Genomic DNA, 27234 nt, shown 5'->3' with positions numbered 1-27234 from the left:
TCTTCCTAGGAGGAAGAACAGACTGGGTCACTGGTTTGGGAGGGAGGGAGCCAAAGGTAAAAGAGAACCATAGAGAGAGAAAGAGATAGAGAGAGGAGAGTGAGAAAGAGAGAGAGATGAGAGAGAGAGAGAGAGACGGAAATAGGGAGAGCTGGATGAAGAGTGCAAATATGGAGTGAGTGAGAGATAGAGGCATGCTTTTGGAAGAGTGTTTGTTTTGTTTAATGGAGTCTACAGGGATGTATCAGGCTGGCAGGAAGCAGCTACTAAGGAGAGATGAGGAAGAGGAGGTTAAAAAAACAGAGGAGAGGAGCGAGGGCAGAGGGGAGGAGAGGAGAGGAGAGGAGAGGGGAGGAGAGGAGAGGAGAGGAGAGGAGGTCGGGGGGGGGGGGGGGGGGGCGAAGAGAACACAGACTCGAGAACGACGGCAGATCACAAGGCAGGAAAAGAAAGAGAAAAAACAACACAACAAAAAACTGAAAAAAAGAACAACAATAACAACACCGGCCATCCTTCAGCTGATCTGGGCAAAGCACACCCACACAGCCTAGGACTAAGGGAGGGGGGGGGGGGCAGGAGCAGGGCTTGGGAGCCATGTTACCTCGGACATCAAATCCTCTTCTCCCTGCGAAAAAGGAAGCGTAGAGGACAAGGGGTGGGGGGGGGGGGGCAAAGAGGGGTTCATTGGCATGGAGTAGACATGGAGGCACACAGGGGAGGAGAGAGTTATCAAGGAGGAAGATATATAGGCCTATATGTTGGGCACTATCGGAAAGCTTATTAGCGATCAGTTAAACTCATTCATACATTACGTTTGTTCTAATTTGGCCTGGTGTCATCTTTGATGACTATCACTTCTCTACGTAAATGTACTGCACAGTATGTAGAATGTCATGCTTGCACTTTCAAACATTTGCATTTCCATGGGAATATGGTGACATATGGGAGTATGTCAAATGTTATGCTCATACTTTCAAACATTTATATTTAACGGAGATGTGTTTTGTATTCTTTCTAAACAGAATAAATGAGCTATGTGATCTGTTAATGCCATGTATTTCGTTAGTTGACTGGAGAGACTGACTTTGACAATGTTGTTTTATATATATATATATATATATATATATATATATAGACTTCTCTTAGCTTTTAGATCTTGCGTCTGAATTAATATCTGATGGAATTTTTAGTCAGTGGTATGAATCAATGCACGAGAGTATCCAATTAATCAATGTATCCAATTAATGCATCCAAGTGGGCAAAAACAATCCATCTGCGGAAGATAGAAAAGTGGCAGTAGTGGTAGTCACTGGGCTTACAAAACGAGGCGCACAGGTCACTATGAATAAAGAGAAGTAGGGGGGTTAGCGTCTCTGTGGAATACTAATAGAAGCCAGAATCACAGGGATGCACACCACACGCAAAATACACAACAACAAAGTCCAATCAAATCAAATCCAATTCAAGGAAATGTTTTAACTAATAATACTTTTTCTCACAGACACAGTGACTACACCAGCAAAGAGAGGATGAGAGAGATAAGGACTACAGCTACACAGAGCACACTCCAAGAGTCAAATCTACCTCGGACATGGGTTGATCGTCTTCACCCTAAAACAATGGATAGTGATTATTAGCGTTTGACTTAACATAGCTGATCTATTCTTTAGCAAGTCTTTGTTTAACATTCCCACCATACTCTGGCCTTCTGGAAAAAAGAGGACAACAGTATTGTGCATCTATCGCATTCTGGCAACATCGTATCTTAACAGGTCAGGTCAAACAACATCCCAATGTCAGAACTCAAGGCGATACATCCCATATCTGGTGGTTGTAAAGAATAAGGTTCAGTTAACTGTCAGCAAATGTGACTTGATGCAAAAAAGTGTAACTCTGAATATCTCAACAACAGCGCCCCTGGAACCCGAAAAGCCACCATTTCTGTGATCTAAACATTACTTTGCTCATGGTGGCTTTGCCTCTATCTGCAGTATCTATTTTGCTTTCATTTTAGTACCTGCCTTAAAAAATTGCCATTTCAATACATTTCTGTCTATGCACTTGTCAGAGCAGTTGACATTAGGATATGGTGCTCTGATTAAAAAAAAAAAAAAAAAAAATCACATCACATAATGTAGGAAACCTTAATGTGCCTAGTTGTTCTGTTCATAAAGCATCTTTGGCCTCATTCTGCATTCAAGGCCACAATGCTGCAGCTGACCATGAGGCACTGGGCAGGCAAGCAAGACGCTGCTTTGGTAGATTCCTCATATTGCCAGAGGGGAAGGTGCTAGCAGGACAGTAGCGTGCGCACACACACACACACACACACACACACACACACACACACGCACACGCACACACGCACCATCTGGGCATAGGCATGTGGAGTCATGTGGTTCAACACACAGAGCATAATAATGAGTCCACCAGTAGCACAGCACCTGGATTAAAAACACCTCCAGGATTTAAGAATTGTGAATGTGGCCTTGATGTGAGCCAGTACTAGTGGACAGCCTGGCTGATATAGAGGTCTTATACTGCTGCCATATTAAATCCAGGTCAAACCAGAGGCGCTGTTGTTGCACACAGTTGAAGCTGCCCTACGTCATGAAAAATGTTGCACGTCCATTATGCCTTGCAAGTGTGGGAACAGTTAGTCATACTCATCAAATACAGCACACCTTGTTTAAAGACCCCAGACTGCCATGTTAACATTATTTTTGCCTTCAACATCACTGGCGACAACAGGACTGGCTATGACAATGTTCAAAGATCCTTATCTATGATTAATGTAAGAATATGTAGGGCTTCCTTCCACGTTAATAATGGGTTTCTTTGAAGAGTTATAAAATAGTTTTGCATGTGGAGGAAAGAAGTTATTGTTTCTATCTTACCTTTTCATCTTCGGCTTCTCCCTCAACCTCCTAGAAGATGGAGGGACAAAACAGAAGCTCAGACAGGTCATCTCAGTGCTGTAACTACTTTAGCAGGATAATCAGACTATTTAAAGGCATTATTACCTCTATCAATACTTGTATTGTATGGATAACATAAGAAAAATACAAAATTATTTGTTTATTATTTTTCAAATATGTTCTCAGTAAGAGATTTACCTGGGGTTCCTCCTCTACACCTCTTTTCTGAACAAAAACAAAATAAAAAGAGAAGTTGAATTAGACACAGCTCGTCATGGCAACATTTGACAAGGCTCAGGCTCGTCATGGCAACACTTGACAAGGAAGAGACAACAGACCTCTAGAAACACCACTCGTGCCGATCTACATTAGCACAGGACATCACTCACGGATCAAACCAACCACTACACTATCACTACACAACCAACTACGCCACTACTACAGGGAACAGTATGCCAAAGACTTGACTTGAATGAGGCCGACAGGGGCAGTATTATCATCCACAGGACAACACGAGGCTGCAAACAGGAACACTGGTGAGGATGGAGTTAGGAGGAAGAGGGGGACATTTATGGGAGCGGACCAAGGTAGGAAGTGAACAACATGGGTGACCCCAGCAATCAAACAGTTCTAGAATGTCAGAGGTGAGCGCCAACACAACCAGGAGAACATGGAGAAGGTAGGGAAGGAGAAACTAAGGTTTACAGTCTATGGTGTGCAGAGGAGAGAGGAGTGAAAACACAAACCGCCAGGACAATAGTGAAGAGGGAAAAAGGTGAAGATTAACAGGGGAGTGCACACAGGAATGGGAGGATAAGGGACGTGAAGTCAAGATCAAAGGAGAGGCGACATGAACAAGGGAGGGTTGAAGGAGAGAAAGGGTTGATGCAAGCCCAGGGAATGAGACGGAGGAAGGGAGAACACAAAAGAAACACCAATGAGGTTCTAAAGGTTGGGAGCAATTACACTCTCGTCTTCCGCTGCCTCCTCTTCCTCTTCCTCCTCCTCCTCTTCCTCCTCCTCCTCTTCGGCGGCAGCTTCTGTTGTCTCCTTCTCAACCTCTTCTGCCGGAGCGTCTGCAGGTGCCTCTTCCTCGGCCTCCTCTTGCGCTGCGTCCTCCTCCGCGGGAGCTGCCTCCTCCTCCTTCACCTGCTCCCCCTCAGCATGTCCGTTTTGCTCCTCCGTTGGCACCCCCTTTTTCTAGAGGAGTGAAGGGAGGGGCAGCGCGATCCCCAAACGCAAGGACAAAGTGGAGTGGAGGAAGAGGAGAGAAATATCAAACATGTTAGAATACATGACCATCAATATGTGTGTGTGTGTGTGTGTGTGTGTGTGTGTGTGTGTGTGTGTGTGTGTAGGAAGGGTTGGAGGGAGGATGTTAGGGGGAGATCGGGCACTAGAAGGAGGGGGAGAGAAAGGGAGAGAAAGGTAGTAAGTACAATCACAAACAGCAGGCCAGGAGACAGGATCAGAGACTCCTCCGACGTGGAATGTCTCTGAGTGTATGTGTGAATGTCTCTGTGTGCATGTGTGTGTATATGTATGCATGTATCTGTGTGTACTGTATGTGTGTGTGTGTGTCTGTCTGTAAGTGTGCATGTGCATGTCTCTGTGTGCATGTGTGTGTATATGTATGCATGTATCTGTGTGTACTGTATGTGTGTGTGTATGTCTATAAGTGTGCATGTGCATGTCTCTGTGCGCATGTGTGTGTATATGTATGCATGTATCTGTGTGTACTGTATGTGTGTGTGTGTCTGTCTAAGTGTGCATGTGCATGTATCTGTGTGTGTGTAAGTGTGTATGTGTGTCTGTCTGTAAGTGTGCATGTGCATGTATCTGTGTGTGTGTAAGTGTGTATGTGTGTCTGTCTGTAAGTGTGCATGTGCATGTCTCTGTGTGTGTCTATCTGAAGAGTATGTCAGAAATTCTCAAGAGCTGAACACAGCGGACTGTACAGACTACATGACATCATATGCCAGCCACCCTCTGGATGTACTCTCATTACGAACTGGAGAGAGGCATCTGTGGTTACAGCAATACTACACTCCGTGCTGACAAATACAAATTTACTGTATGCATTCATTTTTAACAATGAAAAACAAAACTTTCTGTTGGAACTGAAGTTTGAATTAGATTTAAACTAGTTACTTGTGAAACAATCAAATCAACAAAGTTGAATTTTAACAGTATAATAGAATGCTTTAACAACTGTAGGCCACAACTATGCCATGGACATGCTTGACAAAACATACATTCTAATGTCAACAAAAAAAAAAAAAACACAACAATAGATATTCATTATAAGTTAAACATGTAAAAAAGAAAACACATGCAAAGATTATTAGTCACACAACGGACAACATGGCAACAAATGGCCTCAGTCATGACGAACACAGCACGGGAACAGAGGAGGGAACTGATGGAGAAAAAACACCACACAGGTCGCTGGGGTCAAGCATGACTGGACAAAGAGATGATAAATGGTGATAAATAAGTCAGGGAATTACTGTCGAGTCATCATCCAGGGGTTCCTCAGCATTGGTTCCGTTCTGGGAAACAGGTTCTACCACCTGCTGAGCTGCCTGTGCCAAAAGAGATGTGTCCGATTTGATGAGTCAAACCAGATGGACTCCCAAGAGCCCAATGGACTGTTAGAAAATATCAAATCACTTGCCATATCAATGAAAAAAAATCGACTTCTAACTTTTTAATGAACACCAATACCAATACTGTCAAATTCAGCTAATGACTCCTCACAAACATTTAACCGTCTGTTCAGTTCTTTCAAAAAATGAAAGGAAAAAAAAACCCTCTGCCGTTCTTATGCAACCTTGCCTCTGTAAATTGGAAGCAAACAGAGCCTCGGTCCAAGCCATAAGCAATTCCAGACAATCAGCACATAGCTTCAGGAGGATGATAGGGAGGGATGTCATTTCATTGGCTGTTGAGGTTGCATATCAGCAAGTTTTCACCAGTATTATGGGCTTTAATACAGGCATCATATATACTATATTTCCTATACCATCTGTGCAATGCTGAGGGGCCTTATGTGTACTATATTTTCTATAAAGTCTGTACAACGCTGAGGGCAAAATCAAGATTAAGCCACATCCAAACAATCAACACACCGTTCTAATCAAAAACCTTTCCGTATCAGGCATAACCGAAGAAGGGAATGAGGTCATCAATTCTACAATTACAGGGAGTGGCTACAACCAAGAAAAAATTATAAACATCTACACGGAAGGAAATTATATAATATTTTAAGCCAAAAATGTACAAATATGATACAAATATTACGATAGCTACCAAGAGCCTTAAAGAAAACATAAACAAGGGAATGTTGATTAGTTTTGGTCTCACACCGACCTTTAATTGGCTTAGCTACATTCAGGGACATAAGAGTGTGCTGTTACGCATTACCAATTTCCATCCAAGCATAAAATCCAATGGGTTTCTTTCATGATCATCCACGACAAAATAGTTAACTTTAAGTCATACAGTAGATCTTAAAGGCAGCCGTTATTAACGTTATACTTTCCCACTGCATCATTGCCATGCAGTTACAGTAGCCTAGCTGACCTTCTGGCTCTCATAAAACACCTAAACTACTACTGTTATCCAAGGAGTTTATCTTTGGCCCAACTGAGACTAGTTTGCATAATATAAGCTTACCAACTTAAACAAACAAACACAAAAAAACTGTTAATTTTAACTATTGTAATGATCATATTCTGTAAGCCGCTTCGGACAAAAGCGTCTGCTAAATACAATAACCATAACCATAGTTTCTGTGAAGGAACAAATCAAAGACTTTAATATGCATGTCCTATATCAAAAGAGAAAACAGATTATTTAAGAATTAACACATGGCCAGTGAGACATTTAAGATGTCAAACAGCTGATAAGATGTCAAATCATCTGAGGAGAAGTCAAATGCAGACAAACAACATAATAACAACATCAGTGACACAGTGAAAAATAGGATCCCAACCTTAAAGCCAAGTGGAGGTGGAATCCCCAGGAAGGTGTAGACATCGTTGTCTTCCTTAGCATCAAAAAATGTTTCATAGTCCTATAAAATTGAAAAACATCATATCACATCATTCATATTCATATATATATATATATATATATATATATATATATATATATATATATATATATATATATATATATATATATATACATACATACACACCGCCATTAATCCATTCTTTTATTTTGTCATCGATCCTATATGTGACAGTGAAGATATGACATCAGGTCATTTTTAGAACTTTGCTGGACATTCCTGACATCAGTCAGTGGGGTTACATGCAAACAAACGATTTCACTCCGACTTAATTCTTTATTCCAATCTGATTTCACTCCGATTAAATTATTTACTTCAATTAAAAATGTAATGTAAACTGAGTTCTCCGACTGAACTCCAATTTTATAAAATCGAAGAAGATAACCTGGAGAATTTGATTTCACTCCGACTAAATTTGTCATAACCAAATAGTCCATTTACAGATGGAGTTTAGAACATTCTATGGAACCTTACATTGTTGTGGAATGTTATTTGAATGTTCAAAACTCCTCTGCTGAAGGGTAGGCCTACTGGGAATCAGATTTTTACTTGTTCACTTAGCATGTAAACTGAAGTAAAGAGTATAGAAGTATAATATACTTCTATACTCTTTGAACTGGAGTATTCCAAATTCTGATAATACTCCGATTGGTGCTTTATTCCAATTGTTTTGCACATGTAACCGCGCTCACTGACAGTTCCTGACACACTGTGTAGGCCTATCAAGCACAGATCCTATACTCACTAGTATCCTGGGTTAATCTACTAATGTGTTAGATCAGGGTACAAACATTCCCAATTTAGACCTGAACTAGTCAGGTGACTATAGACACTCAACCTTATGTCACAGTGTTAAAAAACGGGAAACAATTCCAGCATCCGAATCCTGATCCGGATCTGGATGAACATGTTGGAGGACCAAGATATGGCAAATTAGCTTGTATAGAGCTAAAAGGAAAATTTGGCAATAAGAATCCTCAAAGGTGTCCTAAGATAACGGCTGTCGATAAGATGGAAGTATAGACACACAATATCATCATTATCGGTCCAACATTAGTATCGACAGATAACAGCTGAAGAATTGTATTATGGGCATCAGCAGATGTGATTTCTGCAGATATTCCTAGCAAATGACTATTATTGGCACAACCTAATTGGGTTTGAAAACATGGACATATTGAATATCAGCAGATATCCAATATTGTGCATCCCTATGCCTTCTCTCCAATAGCCATCAGTCAAATTCATCCATTTAGGAACAGATTCTGCAATGGGAAGACAGCTTCCTTGCCATAAGACCTTCAGATTGACATTAACATGAGACAAAGAGTTCTGATGTTTTTGGCTTTCTGTACTGAGGTCTCTGATATCTTCTAGAGTGCGCCTGAACTCTACACACCCCGCAGTAGCTCTCCTCGTTGAAGATCTGTGGAGGAAGAGGAATGCCGTTCTCTGGTTTCTTTTCTCCAGGGACGTTCTCCCTCATCCACCTGCGGTTCTCCTCGTTGCAGGCGATGTCCAGCTGTGTGTAGTCGATTTTGAGAGCTTCAAGAAAGCCCAGAACATCCTGTTGCTTCTTCTTGATCTGAGAGGAAAACATGTATACCCATTTCGGCCCACTGAAACAAAAGCTATGAAATGTGTGTCTGTTTAATGGCAACTATACTGGATTACCTTCAATGTCTTCCATACATATTCCTTTTTTTTTTTTTAAATAAACATGAACAGACTGTAGCCTAACTAAGACATAAGATGGATAACATGCATTATTACATTATTAATGATAATGTTTTTGGTGAAGGTGAAGTCATAGGCTACTCCAAATTCGTTGTATTATTATTCAATATTAGCAATTATTTATTATAATACACTGGTAGGTGTTGAAAGTCAGAAGAAAGTCTGTGTTACAGCTTTGAGTTATTTATTCAATAGTAGGTTCTCGACGTTTTTGTAAGGGATTGCTGTTGCAGGTTTGGAATGTCAGCGACACTGCCGAGATATATAAGGAAACTGGCAGGGTGGCTTCTTGGCTACACGTCTGACCCACAAATTAGTGGCTCAGCCTACTGACAAAACGCTTTTTAAGGTGCCCTACATTTTTCCACATTATGCGGCATTAACTTTTGCCAAACTTTTACCAAAACCAACAAGTATTTCCTCGTGCACATTCCTACATATTGTCCAAATAAAAAACTAGTTTGCTAAATAAAAGTTGCACATGACAAGTGTTGAATTTGCTTACCGCTGTGGATCCCGATGAAGAGGCTAGAAATACTTTAATAACCATCTTGATGTTAGACTGTGATTTGTGAAGAGAGCCCACTAAAGTTCTCTTAAAAGACACAGCCTGTAACGTTAGCCTTCACTCTCGTTAATCGAAACGCACAGTGCAGGCTGTACTGCGTGCATCAACCACACCAACGAGGCTATTTTTGTCCCCAAGCACACCTCTGTGGGATTGGTGAGTTTGGTTCAGGGGTTCACTGGTGACCAAATGATTGGCAACTTCAGCTGTCTGTTGACTTTGGGGACACCAAGTTAGACTGTAACCGCGCAACTCATTATGCATATAAGGACAGAAATAGCCACCAGTGCATGGTCGCGAGTGAACAAAGACGTCAAGTGTTACATTGCAACAATGTAGCATATGCCTAATGTAACCAATGTTCTAAGATCAATGAAGCAACGTTGCAAGTTACTTACCGTTTCCTAACTAACCTACTAGGGGAATTCAACCATCAGGTTTGTTTCGGAGGACTGTTTGTTTTGCCGCATGACGATTGTCGCCAACTACATTTCCCATGTTCCCTTTACAAGAACGCGTTTCTTGTTTCTATGGTAACCAAACCATAGCACATAATTTAGGCTAATCAAAACTACGCTCTCCGCTATGTCGCCAAAATACCGTTGACCAGGTGAAAACATATAAATTAGCGTAGTTTATGTTGTTTATTAGATCGCTTGTTCTTGGTAACTACAGTTCTTCATTGTGCGTTTAAAAATTGTGTATCTTTTCATGGACCAAGTTACTGGTTCAGATCAGTTAGGCTAAATATAGATATCGTTTAAGTTAGGCCTACGGACAGCTAACGTTAACTTAAGTTACCTGGTCTGATATCCTTTCATTTATCTACTTTTGAGTGGCTTGGGTTAAGATCTTGTATGTCTATCAGATGTCTAAACTAAATTATCAATAACACAAGCACTTATCTTTAAAGATGTCTTTTCAACACTTCGATAATGCTGACTATGAAGGTGGACAAGGAGATGCACTTTCCTGCAGTAGGTCTGCTAGCAATTCATCGTCTGAGTCCACCACATCCAACAAGAGCAAAGATCGTGCTTACAGCAGTCGAGGGAGATCTCCAGCATCCTACTCTCAGGATGATTTCGAGGATGATAAAGACACATTCTCTGTGCTCGAGAAATCCCACGCCTCGCCAGTAAAGAAATCTCTTAAGAAAGCAAAACATTTTAATCTCAAAGGTAGGCTAGCCTAATAGCCTACTAGGCTACTGCTTCTTCAGAATACAAAAGTGATTTCAAGTGTGTCACTTGATAACGATGTCAAATCAATAAGCAATAACGTTAGGCTCAGAGCCAGTTTAACTCCAATTTAACTTCAAATTAACTTAAAGTAAAAAAATAGAGACATATTATAGAATATGAAAATATAATGCAAAACAGTGCAAAATATTAAGATGATAAAATGGTCTAAACGTAACCAATAAGAGGTGTGTGGGTGCGGTTACACTTTTTAATTTTGAAATGTTGTGAAGTAGGCCTACTTACAGTGTGTTTATTTATTGTGCCTCAGGCTCACTCTTTCCTTTCATCCTCAGGCCAAAAGCGTTTAGGTGTGCAGCATCCACACCAAAAAAAGAGCCACCGCCCTGGCCGCAAAGCGCCGCTTTTCCCCCCGATCCGGCCCCTGGACGCCGTTGGCCAGCGGGTGGCGTCGGCACGCGAGCACCGCATCAAGGAGCTGAGTAGCCAGGTATGGGAGCTGCAGCGCCAGCTGGACGGTGCCTGGCAGGAGAACCGGCTGATGCGCCGCGTGCAGAACCGCCACACGGCGGCGCTGCAGCACTTCCAGGACTCCCAGAGCGGCCTGCCCCAGGTATGCATCCCTTGTTTGCCCGCTGTGTGGCTCTGTGCAAGGTGGCAGGGCAGTGGTAGATTACGAGGATAACTGGAAGGGGGGAAGACTTGGGAAGTGGATGGTTTGAGCTCAGTGGGTCCTGGTTGTAGGATGACCTGTGTTTGAGCAAGACACTTGACCAACCTGCAATCACTCCCAGTGGCAGAGTAGTGGCTTCTGTAGTCTCAGCCTTTGGCAGGTAGGAGTGAGGCATTGGGTGTAGCCCACAGCACTCAAGAGTTGCAGATAGAAATGTTGCATAAAACTAGGATCTCAGAGCAGCTGTGAAACCCATTTGGGGCATGAACTGACTAAGCGAGTTTCTCAAAGTAAACACAGCAAGACTTGAATTTTAAACTACTGAGTGTGAAAATTGTGTGATTTTGTTGAGATCCGTGAGACATTAGTTAGACAAGAAATCTCACTGTCTCCTTCTTGTCAATTGCTGTCGATGTGTCTTGTTAAACTGCATCGATGTGTCTCCCGCGGCTAACGGGTCAGATTCTGCTGAAGCACGGGAACGAGGTGCACGCCCTCCAGGAGCTCCTGCGGAAAGCGCGGGGCCAGAGGAACAGCATGGCGCAGCGTCTCGCCTCCATGGAGGACCACCTGCGGCAGGCGTCCGAGGAGCGGCGCCGACTGCAGCTGCTGTGTCGACAGCGCCATCTAGGGAAGAGAGAGGAGCTGACGCAGCAGCTCAGCAAACTCAGCCTGGAGATGGAAGTCAAGACCATGAGGATAAAGGTGGGGAGGGGTACGGTGTGGGTGGTGATTCACAGTGTGTTTGTGTTTGTGTCTGTGTCTGTGTGTGTGTGTGTGTGTGTGTGTGTGTGTGTGTGTGTGTGTGTGTGTGTGTGGTCAGGCAGTTAAAAGCAGTCATATTACAGGCCTGTAAATAAATGTGGATATGACACTTAAATGCCAAAATGCCAATCACAGATAATGCCCATTGTATAAATCCCTGTCTTTCAGGAGCTGGAGAGGAACCTTGAGTTGAGCAATGCATGCTCCAGCCGCCACCTGAGCACGGAGATGAGGAAAACTGTGGAGGCTCGAGACCTGTCCAAGTTACTCCAGGAACAAATCGACCAGCTGACTCAGAAGATCAGGGTAGGGGTTTAAAGGGAGTTCTGATTGTGATTCTAATGATATGAAAATGTGTGTCAAATATATTGAACATGTAAGCACAACAGTTTTCCAGCGTATCAGATCAGTCTTTTGAAAACAAAATACTTATTTCTCTAATTTTGTTCACAAATTCATGTTATGGGGCACTTCTTGTGCCAAGATAATCCAACTTCCTGGCAGTAGTGACATAAGTGAGTGGGGCAGTCGTGGCCTATTGGTTAGGGCTTCGGGAGTTGTAACCGAAGGGTTGCCGGTTCGATCCCCGACCAGCAGGAATGGCTGAAGTGTCCTTGAGCAAGGCACCTAACCCCTCACTGCTCCCCGAGCACCGCTGTAGCAAGGCAGTTCACTGCGCCGGGTTAGTGTGTGCTTCACCAAACTGTGTGTTCACTGTTTGCTCTGTGTGTTCACTAATTCACGGATGGGATAAATGCAGAGACCAAATTCCTTATATACACAAGTAGGCCGAGAAACCTGATTTACATTTACATATCAAAAGATGCTGATTAAAAAGCATGCTGAATTCACAGATGCGCCTTGGACAGTTGATAATAAAAAGGCCACTCAAAATGTGCAGTTTTAATAGCACAACACAATGCCACTAATGCCAACAGAGTTGGCAATAGAGGCTGCAGCACTGAAACAATATCTGGGTCTCCATCCAACCTTTTAAGGCATATTTTGACCATTCAAATAAGAAATCCTGACTGTAAACATTTGAAATGCGCAGTCAATTTTCTAATGCACATAGAATTTGACGGAATTAAAGTTGATTGAAACAATTTACTTTGCATTTGTTGCATTTCTACCCGTGTGTTACGGTAGATTTTGCCCACAGGTGATCAATGCTCTTCCCTAGATTAGGAGAATGTCCATTGTTAACTCTGATAACACAGTGGATAGAAACGCACAGTCACAGGTGCAGATACTCTTGAGCCGAATTTTCATGATTGCTCATAGAATAGCCTAATGAGCTGATTCTGAATGGAAGGCCGAGCATGCATAGTGTAGCAGGTGCCTGAATAGAAATGTGAGAGTCCTGTGCGTGTGCGTGTGTGTGTGTGTGTGTGTGTGTGTCAGCTTGGCTGATAACTAATCTGTGACTCTCTCTGCCCGATAGTTCACTCTCCTGATTAGAATCATGCACTGTACCTTTAACACTGAGTGCTGAAATTGCCAGCTAAACACATGTTCTGTTCCTTCTCTTTGTGTAATCATCTGTGACATCACAGGAAAGGGAGCGGGAGTTGGAGAATCACAATATCTACTCACACAGATTCCCAAAGGCAAAGAAAGGTATTGAATACACCACCTATGCACACCTCTATGGAATACATCACCTCTGTAGAATCATCACCTAAAGATTATATCACCTCTGTAGAATCATCACCTAAAGATTATATCACCTCTGTAGAATCATCACCTGTAGAATACACCACCTATGCGCACCTCTATGGAATACATCACCTCTGTAGAATCATCACCTGTAGAATACACCACCTATGCGCACCTCTATGGAATACATCACCTCTGTAGAATCATCACCTGTAGAATACACCACCTATGCGCACCTCTATGGAATACATCACCTCTGTAGAATCATCACCTGTAGAATACACCACCTATGCGCACCTCTATGGAATACATCACCTCTGTAGAATCATCACCTGTAGAATACACCACCTATGCGCACCTCTATGGAATACATCACCTCTGTAGAATCATCACCTGTAGAATACACCACCTATGCGCACCTCTATGGAATACATCACCTCTGTAGAATCATCACCTGTAGAATACACCATCTATGCGCACCTCTATGGAATACATCACCTCTGTAGAATCATCACCTGTAGAATACATCACCTATGCGCACCTCTATGGAATACATCACCTCTGTAGAATCATCACCTGTAGAATACACCACCTATGCGCACCTCTATGGAATACATCACCTCTGTAGAATCATCACCTAAAGATTATATCACCTCTGTAGAATAATCACCTGTAGAATACATCACCTCTGTTCACCTCTCTAGAATCATCCCCTATAAAATACATTGCCTCTGTTCACCTCTGTACTGTAGAATCATCACCTACTGTATACAATCACCCCTGTTATTTAGCAAACAAGCAAACAAACCACTTTAAGTCTGAGTCAGTGGATCTTCTGGCCAGTCCATCCGTTTCAGAATCTTGACAAACAAAAAGAGAAGGATTATTTGATTTTAATTTTAAAATGCAAAATCGGAACATGAGAATCATGTAATTTTCCATTTTCTCCACTGGTTTCAGGTATGAAAGTACAAACTGGGAAATCATTTTTTATTTTTAAGATTCATGAGCCCAAATTTGAATTTAAATATATTTGCTTGGCCTTTATGGTAGAAAGTTTTGTTTGCTAGGGAGAAAGAAAAGTTGGTAGCCTCTTATGTAGCTCTATGTCCCTCCCCAGAGGCTGTGTAATATGTCCATTTTTATTTAGGCACCCATGTGAACAGAGTTCACACTGCCATGGTGTTTTCCACAAAAGAGGCCAGCGTGTCAAAAGAAGCCCTGTGAAAAGATAGTGAAAGATAACAGGTCCTCAGAAACTTATCAGACACCTTCCTGTCTCACACTCACACAACCGCAACACAGTGGCAAAGGCTGTTAGATTCAAGATATTGTAGTTGCTTAGTCCTCTGACTCAAATAACTGCAATATTAATGCTAATGTAGACATCAATAAATAAACAGGAGGAACAAAGAGAAAAAAGGAGAATAAATGGAGATCTTCAGCAATTGAAAGCCTATACACTTGTTACTTTCAGGGAATAACCTCACAATCTGATAGCTGTCCTTTCTGTGTGTCCAGTGTTCGGACATAACCCTGGCTCTGTGAATTGAAAACTAACACAGGGGTGCACCCACACACAGTGTCAATCAACAGGTGCGTGCTGATGCACAGGACTGAAGGAATGTACATGTAAAAACTGCTAGGCCTGCATAGTCAATGCATGGACCTAAACTAACCTACCCTTATGTACTGTATGCTTAAGCAATATAGCACGAGTGAGAGTGGGGTTGGTCATGGATATTCCCACGGGTGTTGTTCGGCCGTAGCCACGAGGCCGGAGGCCGAGACAAATTGTCTTTGTCATGACCAATCCCACGATCACGAGTTCATTTTTTTTTTTTTATTGTGGCCAGAAAATGCTTAAAGGCTTTCTAACTTCCCATGCAAGGAAATACAACTACCACAATGGGTTGGAAGTAACAGCAATCAACCAAAGTGGCACCAGGCATGATAAGGTCTACGTAGGCTGGCCTGTGATGCATTGTACAGGCCCAAATCGACAGCTGCCCCTACATGTGTAGGACATAGACTAGGCTACTGTGTGTTTCATCTCTTCTCATTCTCATAGTAGCCTATTGACATTTAAATATAGGCTTGTGAATCTTCAAAATTGAAGGTGGTTTCGCTGTATGGAATTTTATACATAAAACCAGTTGAGGGGATGTTGTATTTTAAAATGAAAATAAAAACAATCTTTCATTTTTTAATGACCAATTTTTTGGGGAATAATAAAAATGGGACTATAGCCCATAACCAAAAAGTCCACCTAAGCTATGGAAGCTAAGTGAGGCTCACCCATACTTGCCTTGAAGGTCCATAGATTTTGACTTATGACTTTCACATAACGATATATATATATATATATATATATATATATATCATTGTTTTTGATAGATAGACAGACAGTTAGTTAGTTAGTTAGTAAGTACACATTTGTGTAATGTGATCCCTGCTGCTGATGTGTACTGGTGAACCTGTCCCTCTTGTCTTAGGAACAAAAGAGACCAAGGGTATTCAGACTGAGGGCTTCTCACCTCTGCCTTTGGAAGCTCCCAGCTGTAAGCTAGAGATCGAGTATGAGAGCGAGGAGCACCTAGAGAAGCAGAGAAGCAACAGGAGCATGGTACATAGCTTAGCGCTACACAGAATGGGGTCAAAGGTCATCAGACAACACAACACATCACAGCACAATAGTGTCACTGTACAGATTCTGTAACAAGGAGCAGCAGACTCGGCATTCCAGCTGCTCCAGAGCGGACTGGGATGCAGGGGAGATCAGGCCAGATCTGGGCCAGAGTTGTTATTCGAGAATCAATCATTTGAAAGGATCAAATAATTCCACTCAGAAATCCTTAGGGCCAAAACATATTTTGACAGTCAATGTCAGATGAACAGATCTTTTTACAGAGCTTTTATGAACAAAGCTGTCCGAACATACAGAGAATTGTCTTTGGGCGTAGGTGTTGTGGCGGGGGGTGGGGTGGGGGTGGGGGGACCTATTACAGCCCCAGTATTAATTGTGTGAATGACTTTACTCACAGGACCTCTGTGCCATTGATTTCAGCGAGCTGCAGAAAGATCAAAATGACACGGACAGAAGTCTCGCAGAGGACAGTGAGTCAAAGGAGGGTCCAGCCATTGCTATTGGTAATGTTCTCGTGGTTCAATATCCTAAGATGACATCACTGTAACGCAGTGTGATTAGATCACTGTATTGCAGGAAGATGAGATCACTGCAATGCAGTAAGATGAAATCACTGTAAAGCAGTGTGATTAGATCACTGTAATGCAGTAAGATGACATCACTGTAATGCAGTAAGATGAGATCACTGTAATGCAGTGTGATTGGATCAATGTAATGCAGTAAGATGACATCACTGTAATGCAATGTGATTAGATCACTGTAATGCAGTGTGATGAGATCACTGTAATGCAGTGTGATTGGATCACTGTAATGCAGTAAGATGACATCACTGTAATGCAGTATGCAGTGGGCCTAAAGGGCTGCTGGTGGTGGGAAATGTCACGTTTACATTTTTATCTGCTTGCAACACAGAAATGTAGTTTGGTTAATTAATTCATTAATTTGTAATAACTCATTGTATGTACTGCACTACAAGGTATTTGTTACCCATTTATCTGTTCACCCAGCCACCGAGGGCACAGAGGCAGGCATGAATGAAGAGGAGCAGCAGTATGACAGTGATGATGATTATGACAATGATGAAGATGATGATGGGGAGATTAACGACATGTCGGGTCGGCCCCGGGACGCCACCCACGATCCGAGCAGCCCCGGCCAGGCCGATACCAGCCTGGACCTGGACGACATGCTCGGAACCAGCTGCCCGTCCGCCAACAAGCAGACCACACCCCGTGCTCGGCGCCACTACACCTTCAAGGAGACCATCCAGAACCTCCACAGGGGCCGGCCGGCCTACGGGCTCCAGAAGGGCTCCAAGGGCCCGGCCTCAGGGCCCAGCCTGGGCGGGGACAGCGCCCCCTACGAGCCCTCCTTCCTGTCGGGGTCAGCTGGGAGAGCGCGGCCTTCGTTGCGGGAGGACCAGCGGCATGAGGGCGAGGAGAACCCCCGCAGCCGCAAGAGCAGCCTGATGAGGGAGCTGTTTGGCCTGGCAGACGCCGCGGAGCCCCGAGCCGAGCGGAAGACCCACGCCAAGGAGCCGCGGCCGCCGCCCACCGTGAGCTCGGACTCGGACCGCACGTCCTCCTACGTCCTGGGAGACACGGTGTCTCACATCAGGGACCGGTTCATTATATTTGACTGAGAATATATCTGCCAATTATTATTGGCGGGTTTTCATAATAAAAAATATGTTTTCAGAGACCCTTTACTTGAGCCTTGTTATTTTTTCCCCATTTGTATATATAATATCAAGAGTATAGCAACAAACAAAAGCATGGTAATGCATGTTATTGCATGAGTTATGGTCTGTATATTATTGTTTATTTTCATTAGGCTGTTGATTAACACTTTTATTATTGATATTCTCCTTAATGTAGTCTTGCCATGCTGTTGTTATTGTTATTTTATTATTGATTGAATGGACATATTGTTTAGTATTGCTATTTTCCTTCATTTTCATTGTTTATTTCATTAGGCTATTGATTGAATTGACATTGTTGGTTAATATTGCTATTCTCCTTAATGTAGTCTGACCAACATTTTATACTGTTTGTATTTGTATGTCGCTTTGGACAAAGGCGTCTGCCAAATCCTATGACCATAACCATATCCATGTTCACTTGTTTGAGTTAGCACTTGGCACATGACCTGAGTGTACTGATCATGTCATGAAACTCCAGTGCCACAATCCTGTGGTATATACAGAATATAAAATGAAGAAGTATGTATTAATATATACTCTTTTGATACCATGAGTGAAATTTGGTCTCTGCATTTATCCCAATACGTGAATTAGTGAAACACACTCAGCACACAGTGAACACACAGTGGGGTGAAGCACACACTAATCCCTAATGAGCTGCCTGCTACAGCAGTGTGAGGGGTTAGGTGCCTTGCTCAAACTTCAGCCCTACTGGTCGGGGTTCGAACCGGCAACCCTCCGGTTACAAGTCCAAAGCGCTAACCGGTAGGCCACAGCTGCCCCCCCCCCCAAGAATTGTTTTAATTATAGAATTAAAAAGGTGTATAGATTACATAAATTGTGTTCTTTACGACATGTTTACAACTATTCTATAGTGTCTGAAATATCGTTTTCAAGTACCGGTAAGCTTTTAGTAATCTTGAGAAATGTACCACTTAGGGCCTGTCCACACGGAGACGCTTTTTAGGTTAAACGCAGAGGTTTTGCTTCGTCTTGCAGTGCGTTTACAGGATTCGTTTGGACGCTCGGCCAAGACGAAGCAAAACCTCTGCGTTTAACCTAAAAAACGTCTCCGTGTGGACAGGCCCTAAGAAAAAGCTACAGCAGAAAGAGGATATGGATTAATAGAACACAGAGTCTAGTCAGAGTTCACACGTTGGCTATTTTTTTACTCTCTGTGGTAAGTGCTGGACATACACTATATTTTTGAGTCAGTTTCAAAAAGTCCTATTATACTCTGTTGAAAACCCCGACTTGTGTTATTTTTAACACATCTCTGTGTCCAGCATTATTTTAACACATTGCTTTTGTTTTACTATATAACACAAAATTTTCTTATGACACACTTTGTGTGGATTTGAAATTACCGGTAGGCTACAATTCCAAACAAATTGCAAACAAACCACCATACATTGACATTCATTTTATTATTAGCAGTACGTCTAGGCTGCTAATCATCTGTACAAGTAAACTGCAAATAATACTTTTCTGGACATGAATCAGAGTGGAATTTGACGTGGAGTAGGCTACATTTTGGCAACAAAGATCACAATCCACTGAAGTCACATTTTCACCTTGCTAAAAAAGCTTGTCCAGACCGCATGTGAGACCCTCATTTTGAAGTGGAATGACAACAGATCGCTGGTTGATGATGATGTGTTGGGATGTGCTAGGCTCACGAGACGTGGTGGGTTCACACAAGTTGAGGTGTCAGGGCTTTGTAGGAGGTGATGCTTGCAGGCAAAAGACATTTGGTAATGCATATTCCATGAAACAGAAAATTGACAAATCTTTAAAAGTCATGACTCATTCAGACATTAAAGTTATATTACTAGCTTGCATTTGTGAAGGTGAAGGTTATGTCACCCACTGGTGTGTGATAATACATGGCCATATAGTCTAGAGAAAGAGTTGAGTCTTTCTGCCTGAAACAGAACTGCGTGCAGGTCCTGACTGGTGGGAACAGCACATGTTTATCTGTTTGTCACTTCACCAAATTAATTTGAAGATGATGACAAAACTGCTTTCTTGATAAACCATAATTTTCTGACTTTCCTGATGAAACCAGGTGTCAAAAAGTGGCAAATGTTTGCATAGTGTTGCTTCCAAAAAGTGAATGCATTGGTTTTCCATCAAAACATTTTATTTGATTTTTTTTGAAAAAGAAGAATGTCACATGTAAATGCGCAGGTGGTTTGTTTTGTTTTTTTGTTATTGGGGGCAGCATGTAAATGCGCAGGCAGTTTTGTTTGTTTGGAAGTATTGTTTAAGGAAATAGATGGAATTTTTATTTTTATTTTGAGAGAAATATTGTAATTATTGTAAAATGTTGTCAGTCAACAATTGTGAAATAGACTTTTTTTTTAATAGTGCTTCTATGTTGATATGTGACATACCTTACACAACTTACTTGACCACAGGCAAATTTGGTCTGGTAAAAAGAGACTAATACAAACTAAGAAAGAGGAAGACCTGTTAATTTCATGAAATTCTCATCGGAGACGGAGATGTCGATGGCTGTGCTCGCACTTCTCTCAGGTAACACTAAACTCATTTCTCTTAATCTGAAAGTGCAGAGTGAAGTAAAGGAAATAATTCCTCCAGTATGAACATACTAAGGAGTGTTTGAATACAGCAGTGGGAAAATATGGGATACTATGAGTTTTCTCCTGAATTCCACTATGCAGTAGTCTGGGTAAACCCAGATGAACCTATTAGCAAATTTGCTCTGCAGGTCCGTCTGAAATGGATCCCATTAACGCTCGTTTCTGAATTACTGAACTACTTTACTACTGCTTTACTAGTATACACATATAAGTATATATACTCTTTTGATCCCGTTAGGGAAATTTGGTCTCTGCATTTATCCCAATCCGTGAATTAGTGAAACACACTCAGGTGAAGCACACACTAATCCCGGCGCAGTGAGCTGCCTACAACAACAGCGGCGCTCGGGGAGCAGTGAGGGGTTAGGTGCCTTGCTCAAGGACACTTCAGCCGTGCCTACTGGTCGGGGTTCAAACCTCCGGTTACATATCCGAAGCGCTAATCAGTAGGCCACGGCTGCCCCCAATGCACACGATTGTGATTGGATCTTGGGTTTTTAGTGATTCGGCAATGGGTGTCAATGCAGGGGTGCAACTACCCATTTTCTGAAGGGTATGCAATAACAATATTCCCCCCCCAAAAAAAAAACCTGTTTTAGTTATGATTGTGATTAATATTACATTTATAAGACATTAAATGATAACAAAAATGTAACACACAATAAAATAAAACAAAAGGCCAATAATTTACACTATTAGTCTGTAGGCCTATTTTTAACTTGAGGAAGTTTTGATAATTGGTCAATTGGGTCTATTTATTTTATTTTATTTAAGGTTTATTTAGACATGGACAGTGCACATTAATAAACATGAAAAAATGTAAATGCGCCAGAATTAACCAAAATGGCTATTTTGCATCTGTTGTCCATGGGCCGATGTTAACAGGCCAGATGTGCCTAAAAGAAACTCTATACACATCATCGCAGACCTAAAATGACACTTTACACATAAGACGTATTATGAAAATATTACAAACAAATGAAAATAAGCTTAACCTACCATATTGAAATGAAGGAAAGAAAGAAAAGAGCATGGGGCAGGAATGGGAAGTGTGCAGTCACCTGATAAAACTGACAGGCAGAGTCGTTAGTGGTGTGTTATTGTGTCTGTTTTGTTCAACGTGGACAGGTCTGGTTGCTGATTTAAAACACTTCTTTAAACTGATTTAAAACTGGAGGAGCCAGTCCATTAATACTCTTATACACTAAGCAGGAGTTAGTGTATTTCACCAGATTTTCCCAACTTAATATTTTATTTTTTAAAAATTGGACAGTGGTGATGATATCTGGGCTTTTTATCAAGGACTTTGAGTGTCTGTTTGTACAGTGAGTGGATAGAGGTATAAGAAGTGGTACCTGTCTGAGGCCAGGTTGTTAAACAATATGTAATGTGGGAGAAGATCATTGAGTGCATGTACATAATTGCAGCCTCAGTTGACATACAATTGAGGATGTGATTGAACTTGACTCTCGGTTATCATACCGTCCTTTTGTCAGCTCTTGCTCACAAAGGATAGTCTAGCCTTTTTTTGTTTACGCCACATTGAAAGTACACTATTAAGATATTACAAGCAGCCTTCCTTGTTTGGAGGAAACTATGGTGTCAGTTAGCTATGGGCTTAGAATTGTCTCAAAAAGATTTATACATACAGTACTCTAAAATATATGCACAAAGATGTGTATTTGTCAATACACAAACACAAATATACAAATATCCAAATGTGACATACAAATATATAAAGTAAGGGTAAGACTATTTGCACCCCTGGTACAATTAGCAATGTATGCTATTTGTACCCTGGTGCAATTAGAAGTGAATTCTATTCGTACCCTTGTGCACACAGCAATGTGTTATATTAATACCCTGTCTAGTACAAATATCAATGTATGCTATTCGTACCCCGGTGCACACAGCAATGTGTTCTATTAATACACTGTCTGGCACAAATATATAAGTGTATGCTATTTGCACCCCTGTGCATTTACTCTGGCATATTGATCACACAATGTAATAAAAAAAGTACATGTTTTTGTTCACAGGGTGTGAATAGCTCAGCTGTGTGACCAAGGCTATTCGTACTAGGGTGTAAATAGACACTGCGATAAAGTAATTTGTACAAATATGCATGCATTTGTAAAAATATTTTTGACATTTGCAAATAAACGTGTTTGGCTTTGTGTGTGGGAGGCAGGGCTGTAGTACTCGAGTCCGGTCTTGGACTCGAGACCGTTTTTCTATGGTCTCGGACTCGCTAGTATTTGGACTTGGTCTCGGCCACTGGTCTTGCCAAATATGGCTTTTGGTCTCGACCGAGTCCAGGTGTCTTTAGGGCCATCAAAATTAACGTGTTAATCGCCGCGATTCATTTTGAAATACATAATGCGTTACAAAATATTAACTCAATAGTGTTTACCTTTGTGGGGGGCTGATGTCACGTAACGGAAGCCGCAAAACCTAAAACCGCAAGCCTGAGAGTTTATTTTACTGTCTGTGGAGTTAGCTGAAGATAAAGAGGAACCAACATTTAGCCAAATAGTAGCTTTACTGCAAACTGCTTTTCACTCTTGTTAGATAACGTTTACAATGTCAAAATGCACCAACTGCAACAGTTACATAAAGATGCTACTTTTCGGCTCCTCTCCATCAAGATCCAACTTGAACGTATGCTACTCCATTTAATTAAGAGCGCGTCTGAACGCACACGAGAAGGAGAGAAAACGATTGGCAGGCTCCAGCTGGCTTGTCGTTGATATCTCCTTTTTAATATAAGAAACTTATAAAAGGAAGGCAACAAAGACGAGGTTAGAGGAGATTGCGGATTTATCCGATTTCCACTACTGACCAGTTATAAACATGTATGTAGGCTGCACTCACTGTGATTTGAAAAATGGACAAAAATATGAAGAGTTGTCTTTGCCTTTGTGTAATGGAACTGGTGAGTCTTGAAGTCTTCAATAATTTGTTTACATGAAGCACATATTATGCCGATTGAAACACATTCCATTCAGACAGCTAGGTGACTGGCTCAGGCTCATCATTCACTTTTAATTGCAAACAGAAAATGTCTAGCTACACTCTTAGAAAATTCCCTGTAAAATTACAGTACAGTACAGGCAGCACGGTTGCCAGAACTTTACCGTAGAATTAAGGTGTGATACAGTACTGTAATACAGTTTAAAATTATGTGGTTACTCATTACAGTATGCGGGGAAATGTACTGTAATATATTCCCGCGTCAATAATATTACCCAGAATGCAACATTAACTACAACACTGTGCTGTAAAGACATGATATTGTATCATACTGTAGAATTTAGCTGTACTGTACTGCAAAACCTACAGCCACATTTAACAGTGTAGCATCATGTCATTACATGCTTCTATTTCCAAAGGAATGAAAACTGTTTATACCAACTTAATATCATGCTTATCATTGTTAATATTGTACAATACATGTGGTACAAACAATATTAGAGCTTGTGGACTAGCTATAGGCTATATTTCAATGGAGCTGGTAAAAAAAAGATCATTATGAGAACGTGGCCACAATGGGCTTAAAGTAACAGTGCACCATTTACAAATGAGTTAAACAGCATCATATGTGTAGTATTTCTTAAGAAATGAATACTTTAAAACACAATTACTGTGTCAGTATTATCATTTAAATAATATAAAAGTGTTTTACTTTTACCTTTGTGGTTACTCATTAATTTTGTGATTTATGTTGAAGCTTTAGTCTTTAGGAACTTTTTAATTGCGGTTAATCGAGATTAATTCATTTCAAAATATATATTTTGAATCGTTTGACAGCCCTATAATAATATTGGAGAAGGGGAATGGCTACACTTACAAATCCTGGGTGTGTTCACACTGTTTTTGCTTTTAGATAATAATAATAATAACCCAAAATGATTGTCTTGATACTGTCATGCACAAGACTTTTTTTCCACTCGGTCTTGACTTGGTCTCGACTAGTCCTGGTCTTGGACTTGTCTTGGACTCGACAAAGGTGGTCTTGACTACAGCCCTGGTGGGAGGCGTTGGATTCTGCATTTGTAGATCATAATGTAGTGCACATTAGCAGTTCAATTGACACAGGGTCTGATGGAGCCTTAATCCATGACGTGTTTCAGGTTGGGAAAATTACACATAGAGCGTAGAAAGTTTGAAAGCAAGAGTGAGCAGAAGACAGAGCGGGTGAGCGGCCCAATGTGTATGTCATTTCTGTGCTCTCAATCATAATAGTTACACTTGTGATAACAGCTTTATTCACCACAAGGTTATTTTTCACCCCTCAGAAGGGTGCCCACCACAGGCTGCCATTGCCCCTTGTGTTGGCTGTGATGCTTTGAAAATTCACAGGCAGTTCCCAGGCCACTGTGGCCTTGATGCCCCCTTCTTTCAATATTCTGCTTTGTGCCCTAATCATGTATTTACGCTCTTTGTTCTGTCCCTGCTTCTGTGTGTGTGTGGCGTGGTCTAGCCTACATTAGCTCGGCAGATAGCTAACAGTTTCCCCAAGACAAAGAATGAAGCTTGCGTATCCTTTCCAAACTTTACTCAGGAAGCACTGTAAAACTACAAAGATACAAGAATACATCTCAGTATTTAATTCAGGTACAAACGTTGTTCAATGAAATATTGTCTGTTTAAAGAGTACAGAAACAAATGCATTAGCTTAAGGCTAACTTCTATGGGAAATTCCATTACAATGCTAGCGTTTAGCCTATATGATCAAAATACACATTTAGAATGAACTTCAATTCATTAACAAAGATTTCATTACCAGTATTCTTAGTACTTAATGTCAAGATAACTGCATGAGCTTGTACTTACAGGCAAACGTTTTTCTGGCCAACTTAATCAAGAGAGAAAAATACGTGACCGTTTACTTCACCATGTATCATCGAACTACGGACAAGACTGACAGTACAAAGTAAACATTACGTTAAGTTAGGAGTCACCACTAGAGGTCTCCCTTTCCCCAAATAAACAACAGAACATCACACTCTTGATTCCTGAATCTGCACTCGATTTCATTCTTTATGCGCTCGCATAATTTAGGCAGCTAACTGACGCCATAGGCAACATGTAATGAGTCGTTGCTAGCTTGACATTTCTGTTAGCAATTAAAAGTGCATTATAAGCCTGATCGCCACCTAGCTATTAGGAGTTTGCACGGCGTGTCATCAGATCGGACGTCGCCATATTGGAGATACTCGCACAAGAAAGCACTAGGCACTGAAGTAGATCCCAAACTTTGTCAAGGAAAATGGTTAATTATTGCCGTGTTTTAGGTTGTACCAACAGGTCAGACTGAGAAAAACATCTGCAGTATTATCGACTTCCAAAAGTTATTCAAAGCCAGAGATTAATTCCTCCAATCTATCAGAGGAAAGGAGGTGCAAGTGGTTGGACTTGGTATTGCGTTTCTCTTACCCAACTCATATGGATCTGCATCGTCAATAAACCGTAATTTCTTGAAATACTTGAAATATCGCGCCTTTTCATGTGATCCAAGTCCTGCCCTACATACCTTTGTATCTTGGATGCATTTTGATGAACTTTTCTGTTGTTAAAACATGGCTAAAATCATTAAAGGTATCCAAAGTGCGTAATACTCCATTATAGGCTACTGTACTTCATTCAGCTCTTTACGCCAAGTGCCTCCAACATGGTCGCGCAGCTGTTACCGGCCGGAACGTGACATTCGTGCAAACTCCTAATCAGGCAAAGTAGCAATCTGTATATTCTTTGCCATGTTACAAATCAGTGAACACAGCCAGAGCGAGCCCTCTCTACCCTGGAAATCCAGAGTTCTCACGAGAGCACAGTGGAATTGTCTCTACAAGACACTCTGGCAATGAGCAATGATGCACGTGTCACGGGCTGCTACTTAAATTGACCCAAATGCAGGACAACACACAAAGAGTAGATTCACTTGATTTTAGTTACAGAGTGCAGCGCAGGAATATTACAACAATGACACAGAAGGAACATAACAAAACTAGGGGTTTATATACAAAGGGATTTAACAAAGCTAACAAGGCACAGGTGGACAAGAAACAAGGTAAAACAAGAGACAGGTGAACACAGGGCTGGAAATCATAATTAAACTAGCAGACTAATAATGAGGAACAGGTGAAGGGCGGAGACACAGGGAACTGAGACATGGCAAGACAAACAAAGGAGCACATGGCACAGGAGGTAAACAAAGGAGGGACAGGGAACACAGGATCGTTACAGCACGTTACTTTTCCCCTTGCATCCCGTGAAACCGATCAAATCGGCGTATCTGATATAGGCGGGCCAGAGTCGAGCTAAACTGATGACGACAGCACTGCAACGTTGGAGGTCACATTGATCATATAGTGTTATCCAATTGCATTGAAGTCCGGAATCATTCAGAGTAAACATTGGTGTCGTGTTATCCAATTGCGTGCAGTGAGATTTTTTCAAATGCATGCTTGGTGCCGCCCCTCGAGTTGGGCCATTTCATTGTTCGTGGCCAGACCCTTAATCTTTCTAGATTACCAGGGTCTGGATTTTCCAGGCTAAACCCTCTCACCAGCCTGACCTTATTTAAATGGTGAGACAGTGGGAACGTGATAACTCCGCCACCTCTTCTAGCCTCCCAGTCATTGATGAATTCGTAATTTCCTTTTAAAAGAGTCTTGTT

At 41.6% G+C, this 27234-nt stretch overlaps 2 protein-coding genes and 1 long non-coding RNA gene across 19 annotated transcripts in view; 2 read left to right on the top strand and 1 right to left on the bottom strand.

Annotated features, from left to right (window-relative positions):
- The window catches only part of sh3bgr (SH3 domain binding glutamate-rich protein), an 18130-nt gene extending 8709 nt beyond the window's left edge, over positions 1-9421 (bottom strand). The window contains exons 1-10 of one of the 16 annotated variants that reach the window (XM_042063373.1): positions 9239-9421; positions 8396-8581; positions 6916-6996; positions 5429-5503; positions 3885-4118; positions 3117-3143; positions 2898-2927; positions 1585-1611; positions 602-625; positions 1-5 (exon numbers count right to left, since the gene is read on the bottom strand). The exon at positions 1-5 is cut by the window's left edge and continues 22 nt beyond it. In XM_042063373.1, coding sequence (XP_041919307.1) covers positions 1-5; positions 602-625; positions 1585-1611; positions 2898-2927; positions 3117-3143; positions 3885-4118; positions 5429-5503; positions 6916-6996; positions 8396-8581; positions 9239-9283 — 734 coding nt within the window. In that variant the 5' untranslated portion in view covers positions 9284-9421. The remainder of the gene's footprint in view (positions 6-601; positions 626-1584; positions 1612-2897; positions 2928-3116; positions 3144-3884; positions 4119-5428; positions 5504-6915; positions 6997-8395; positions 8582-9238) is intronic. The other 15 variants (XM_042063375.1, XM_042063374.1, XM_042063376.1 and 12 more) reach the window with 15 other exon arrangements.
- A 363-nt stretch (positions 9422-9784) lies between these two features.
- LOC121683641 (lebercilin-like protein) lies at positions 9785-17955 on the top strand. 2 transcript variants are annotated; one of them, XM_042063363.1, is made up of 9 exons: positions 9785-9911; positions 10215-10482; positions 10839-11116; positions 11639-11881; positions 12110-12247; positions 13498-13561; positions 16096-16226; positions 16645-16717; positions 17255-17955. In XM_042063363.1, the coding sequence occupies exons 2-9, from the start codon at positions 10215-10217 to the stop codon at positions 17887-17889; spliced, it is 1830 nt and encodes a 609-aa protein (XP_041919297.1). In that variant the 5' UTR covers positions 9785-9911; the 3' UTR covers positions 17890-17955. The 2 variants fall into 2 exon arrangements, with proteins under 2 accessions (XP_041919297.1, XP_041919296.1); XM_042063362.1 differs by having other exon boundaries at positions 9789-9911; positions 16645-16750.
- Positions 13573-15197, top strand: LOC121683660. The gene is made up of 2 exons (XR_006022866.1): positions 13573-14848; positions 15122-15197. It is a non-coding gene; the product is annotated as an uncharacterized LOC121683660 (long non-coding RNA).
- Positions 17956-27234: the final 9279 nt, after the last annotated feature.

The sequence above is a fragment of the Alosa sapidissima genome, chromosome 15 (assembly GCF_018492685.1).
Source record: "Alosa sapidissima isolate fAloSap1 chromosome 15, fAloSap1.pri, whole genome shotgun sequence".
Lineage (NCBI taxonomy): Eukaryota > Metazoa > Chordata > Actinopteri > Clupeiformes > Clupeidae > Alosa > Alosa sapidissima.
The sequence above is the reverse complement of the archived record's forward strand: the minus strand, read 5'-3'. Positions and strand labels throughout refer to the sequence as shown.

Bases quoted from the DNA above. Each gene is read 5' to 3' on its own strand.
- LOC121683641 (XM_042063362.1), top strand. From the start codon at position 10,215: ATGTCTTTTCAACACTTCGATAATGCTGACTATGAAGGTGGACAAGGA. The intron at 12,248-13,497 runs GTAGGGGTTTAA...GTGACATCACAG, and splicing joins AGCTGACTCAGAAGATCAGG to GAAAGGGAGCGGGAGTTGGA. The intron at 16,227-16,644 runs GTACATAGCTTA...CTTTACTCACAG, and splicing joins AGAGAAGCAACAGGAGCATG to GACCTCTGTGCCATTGATTT.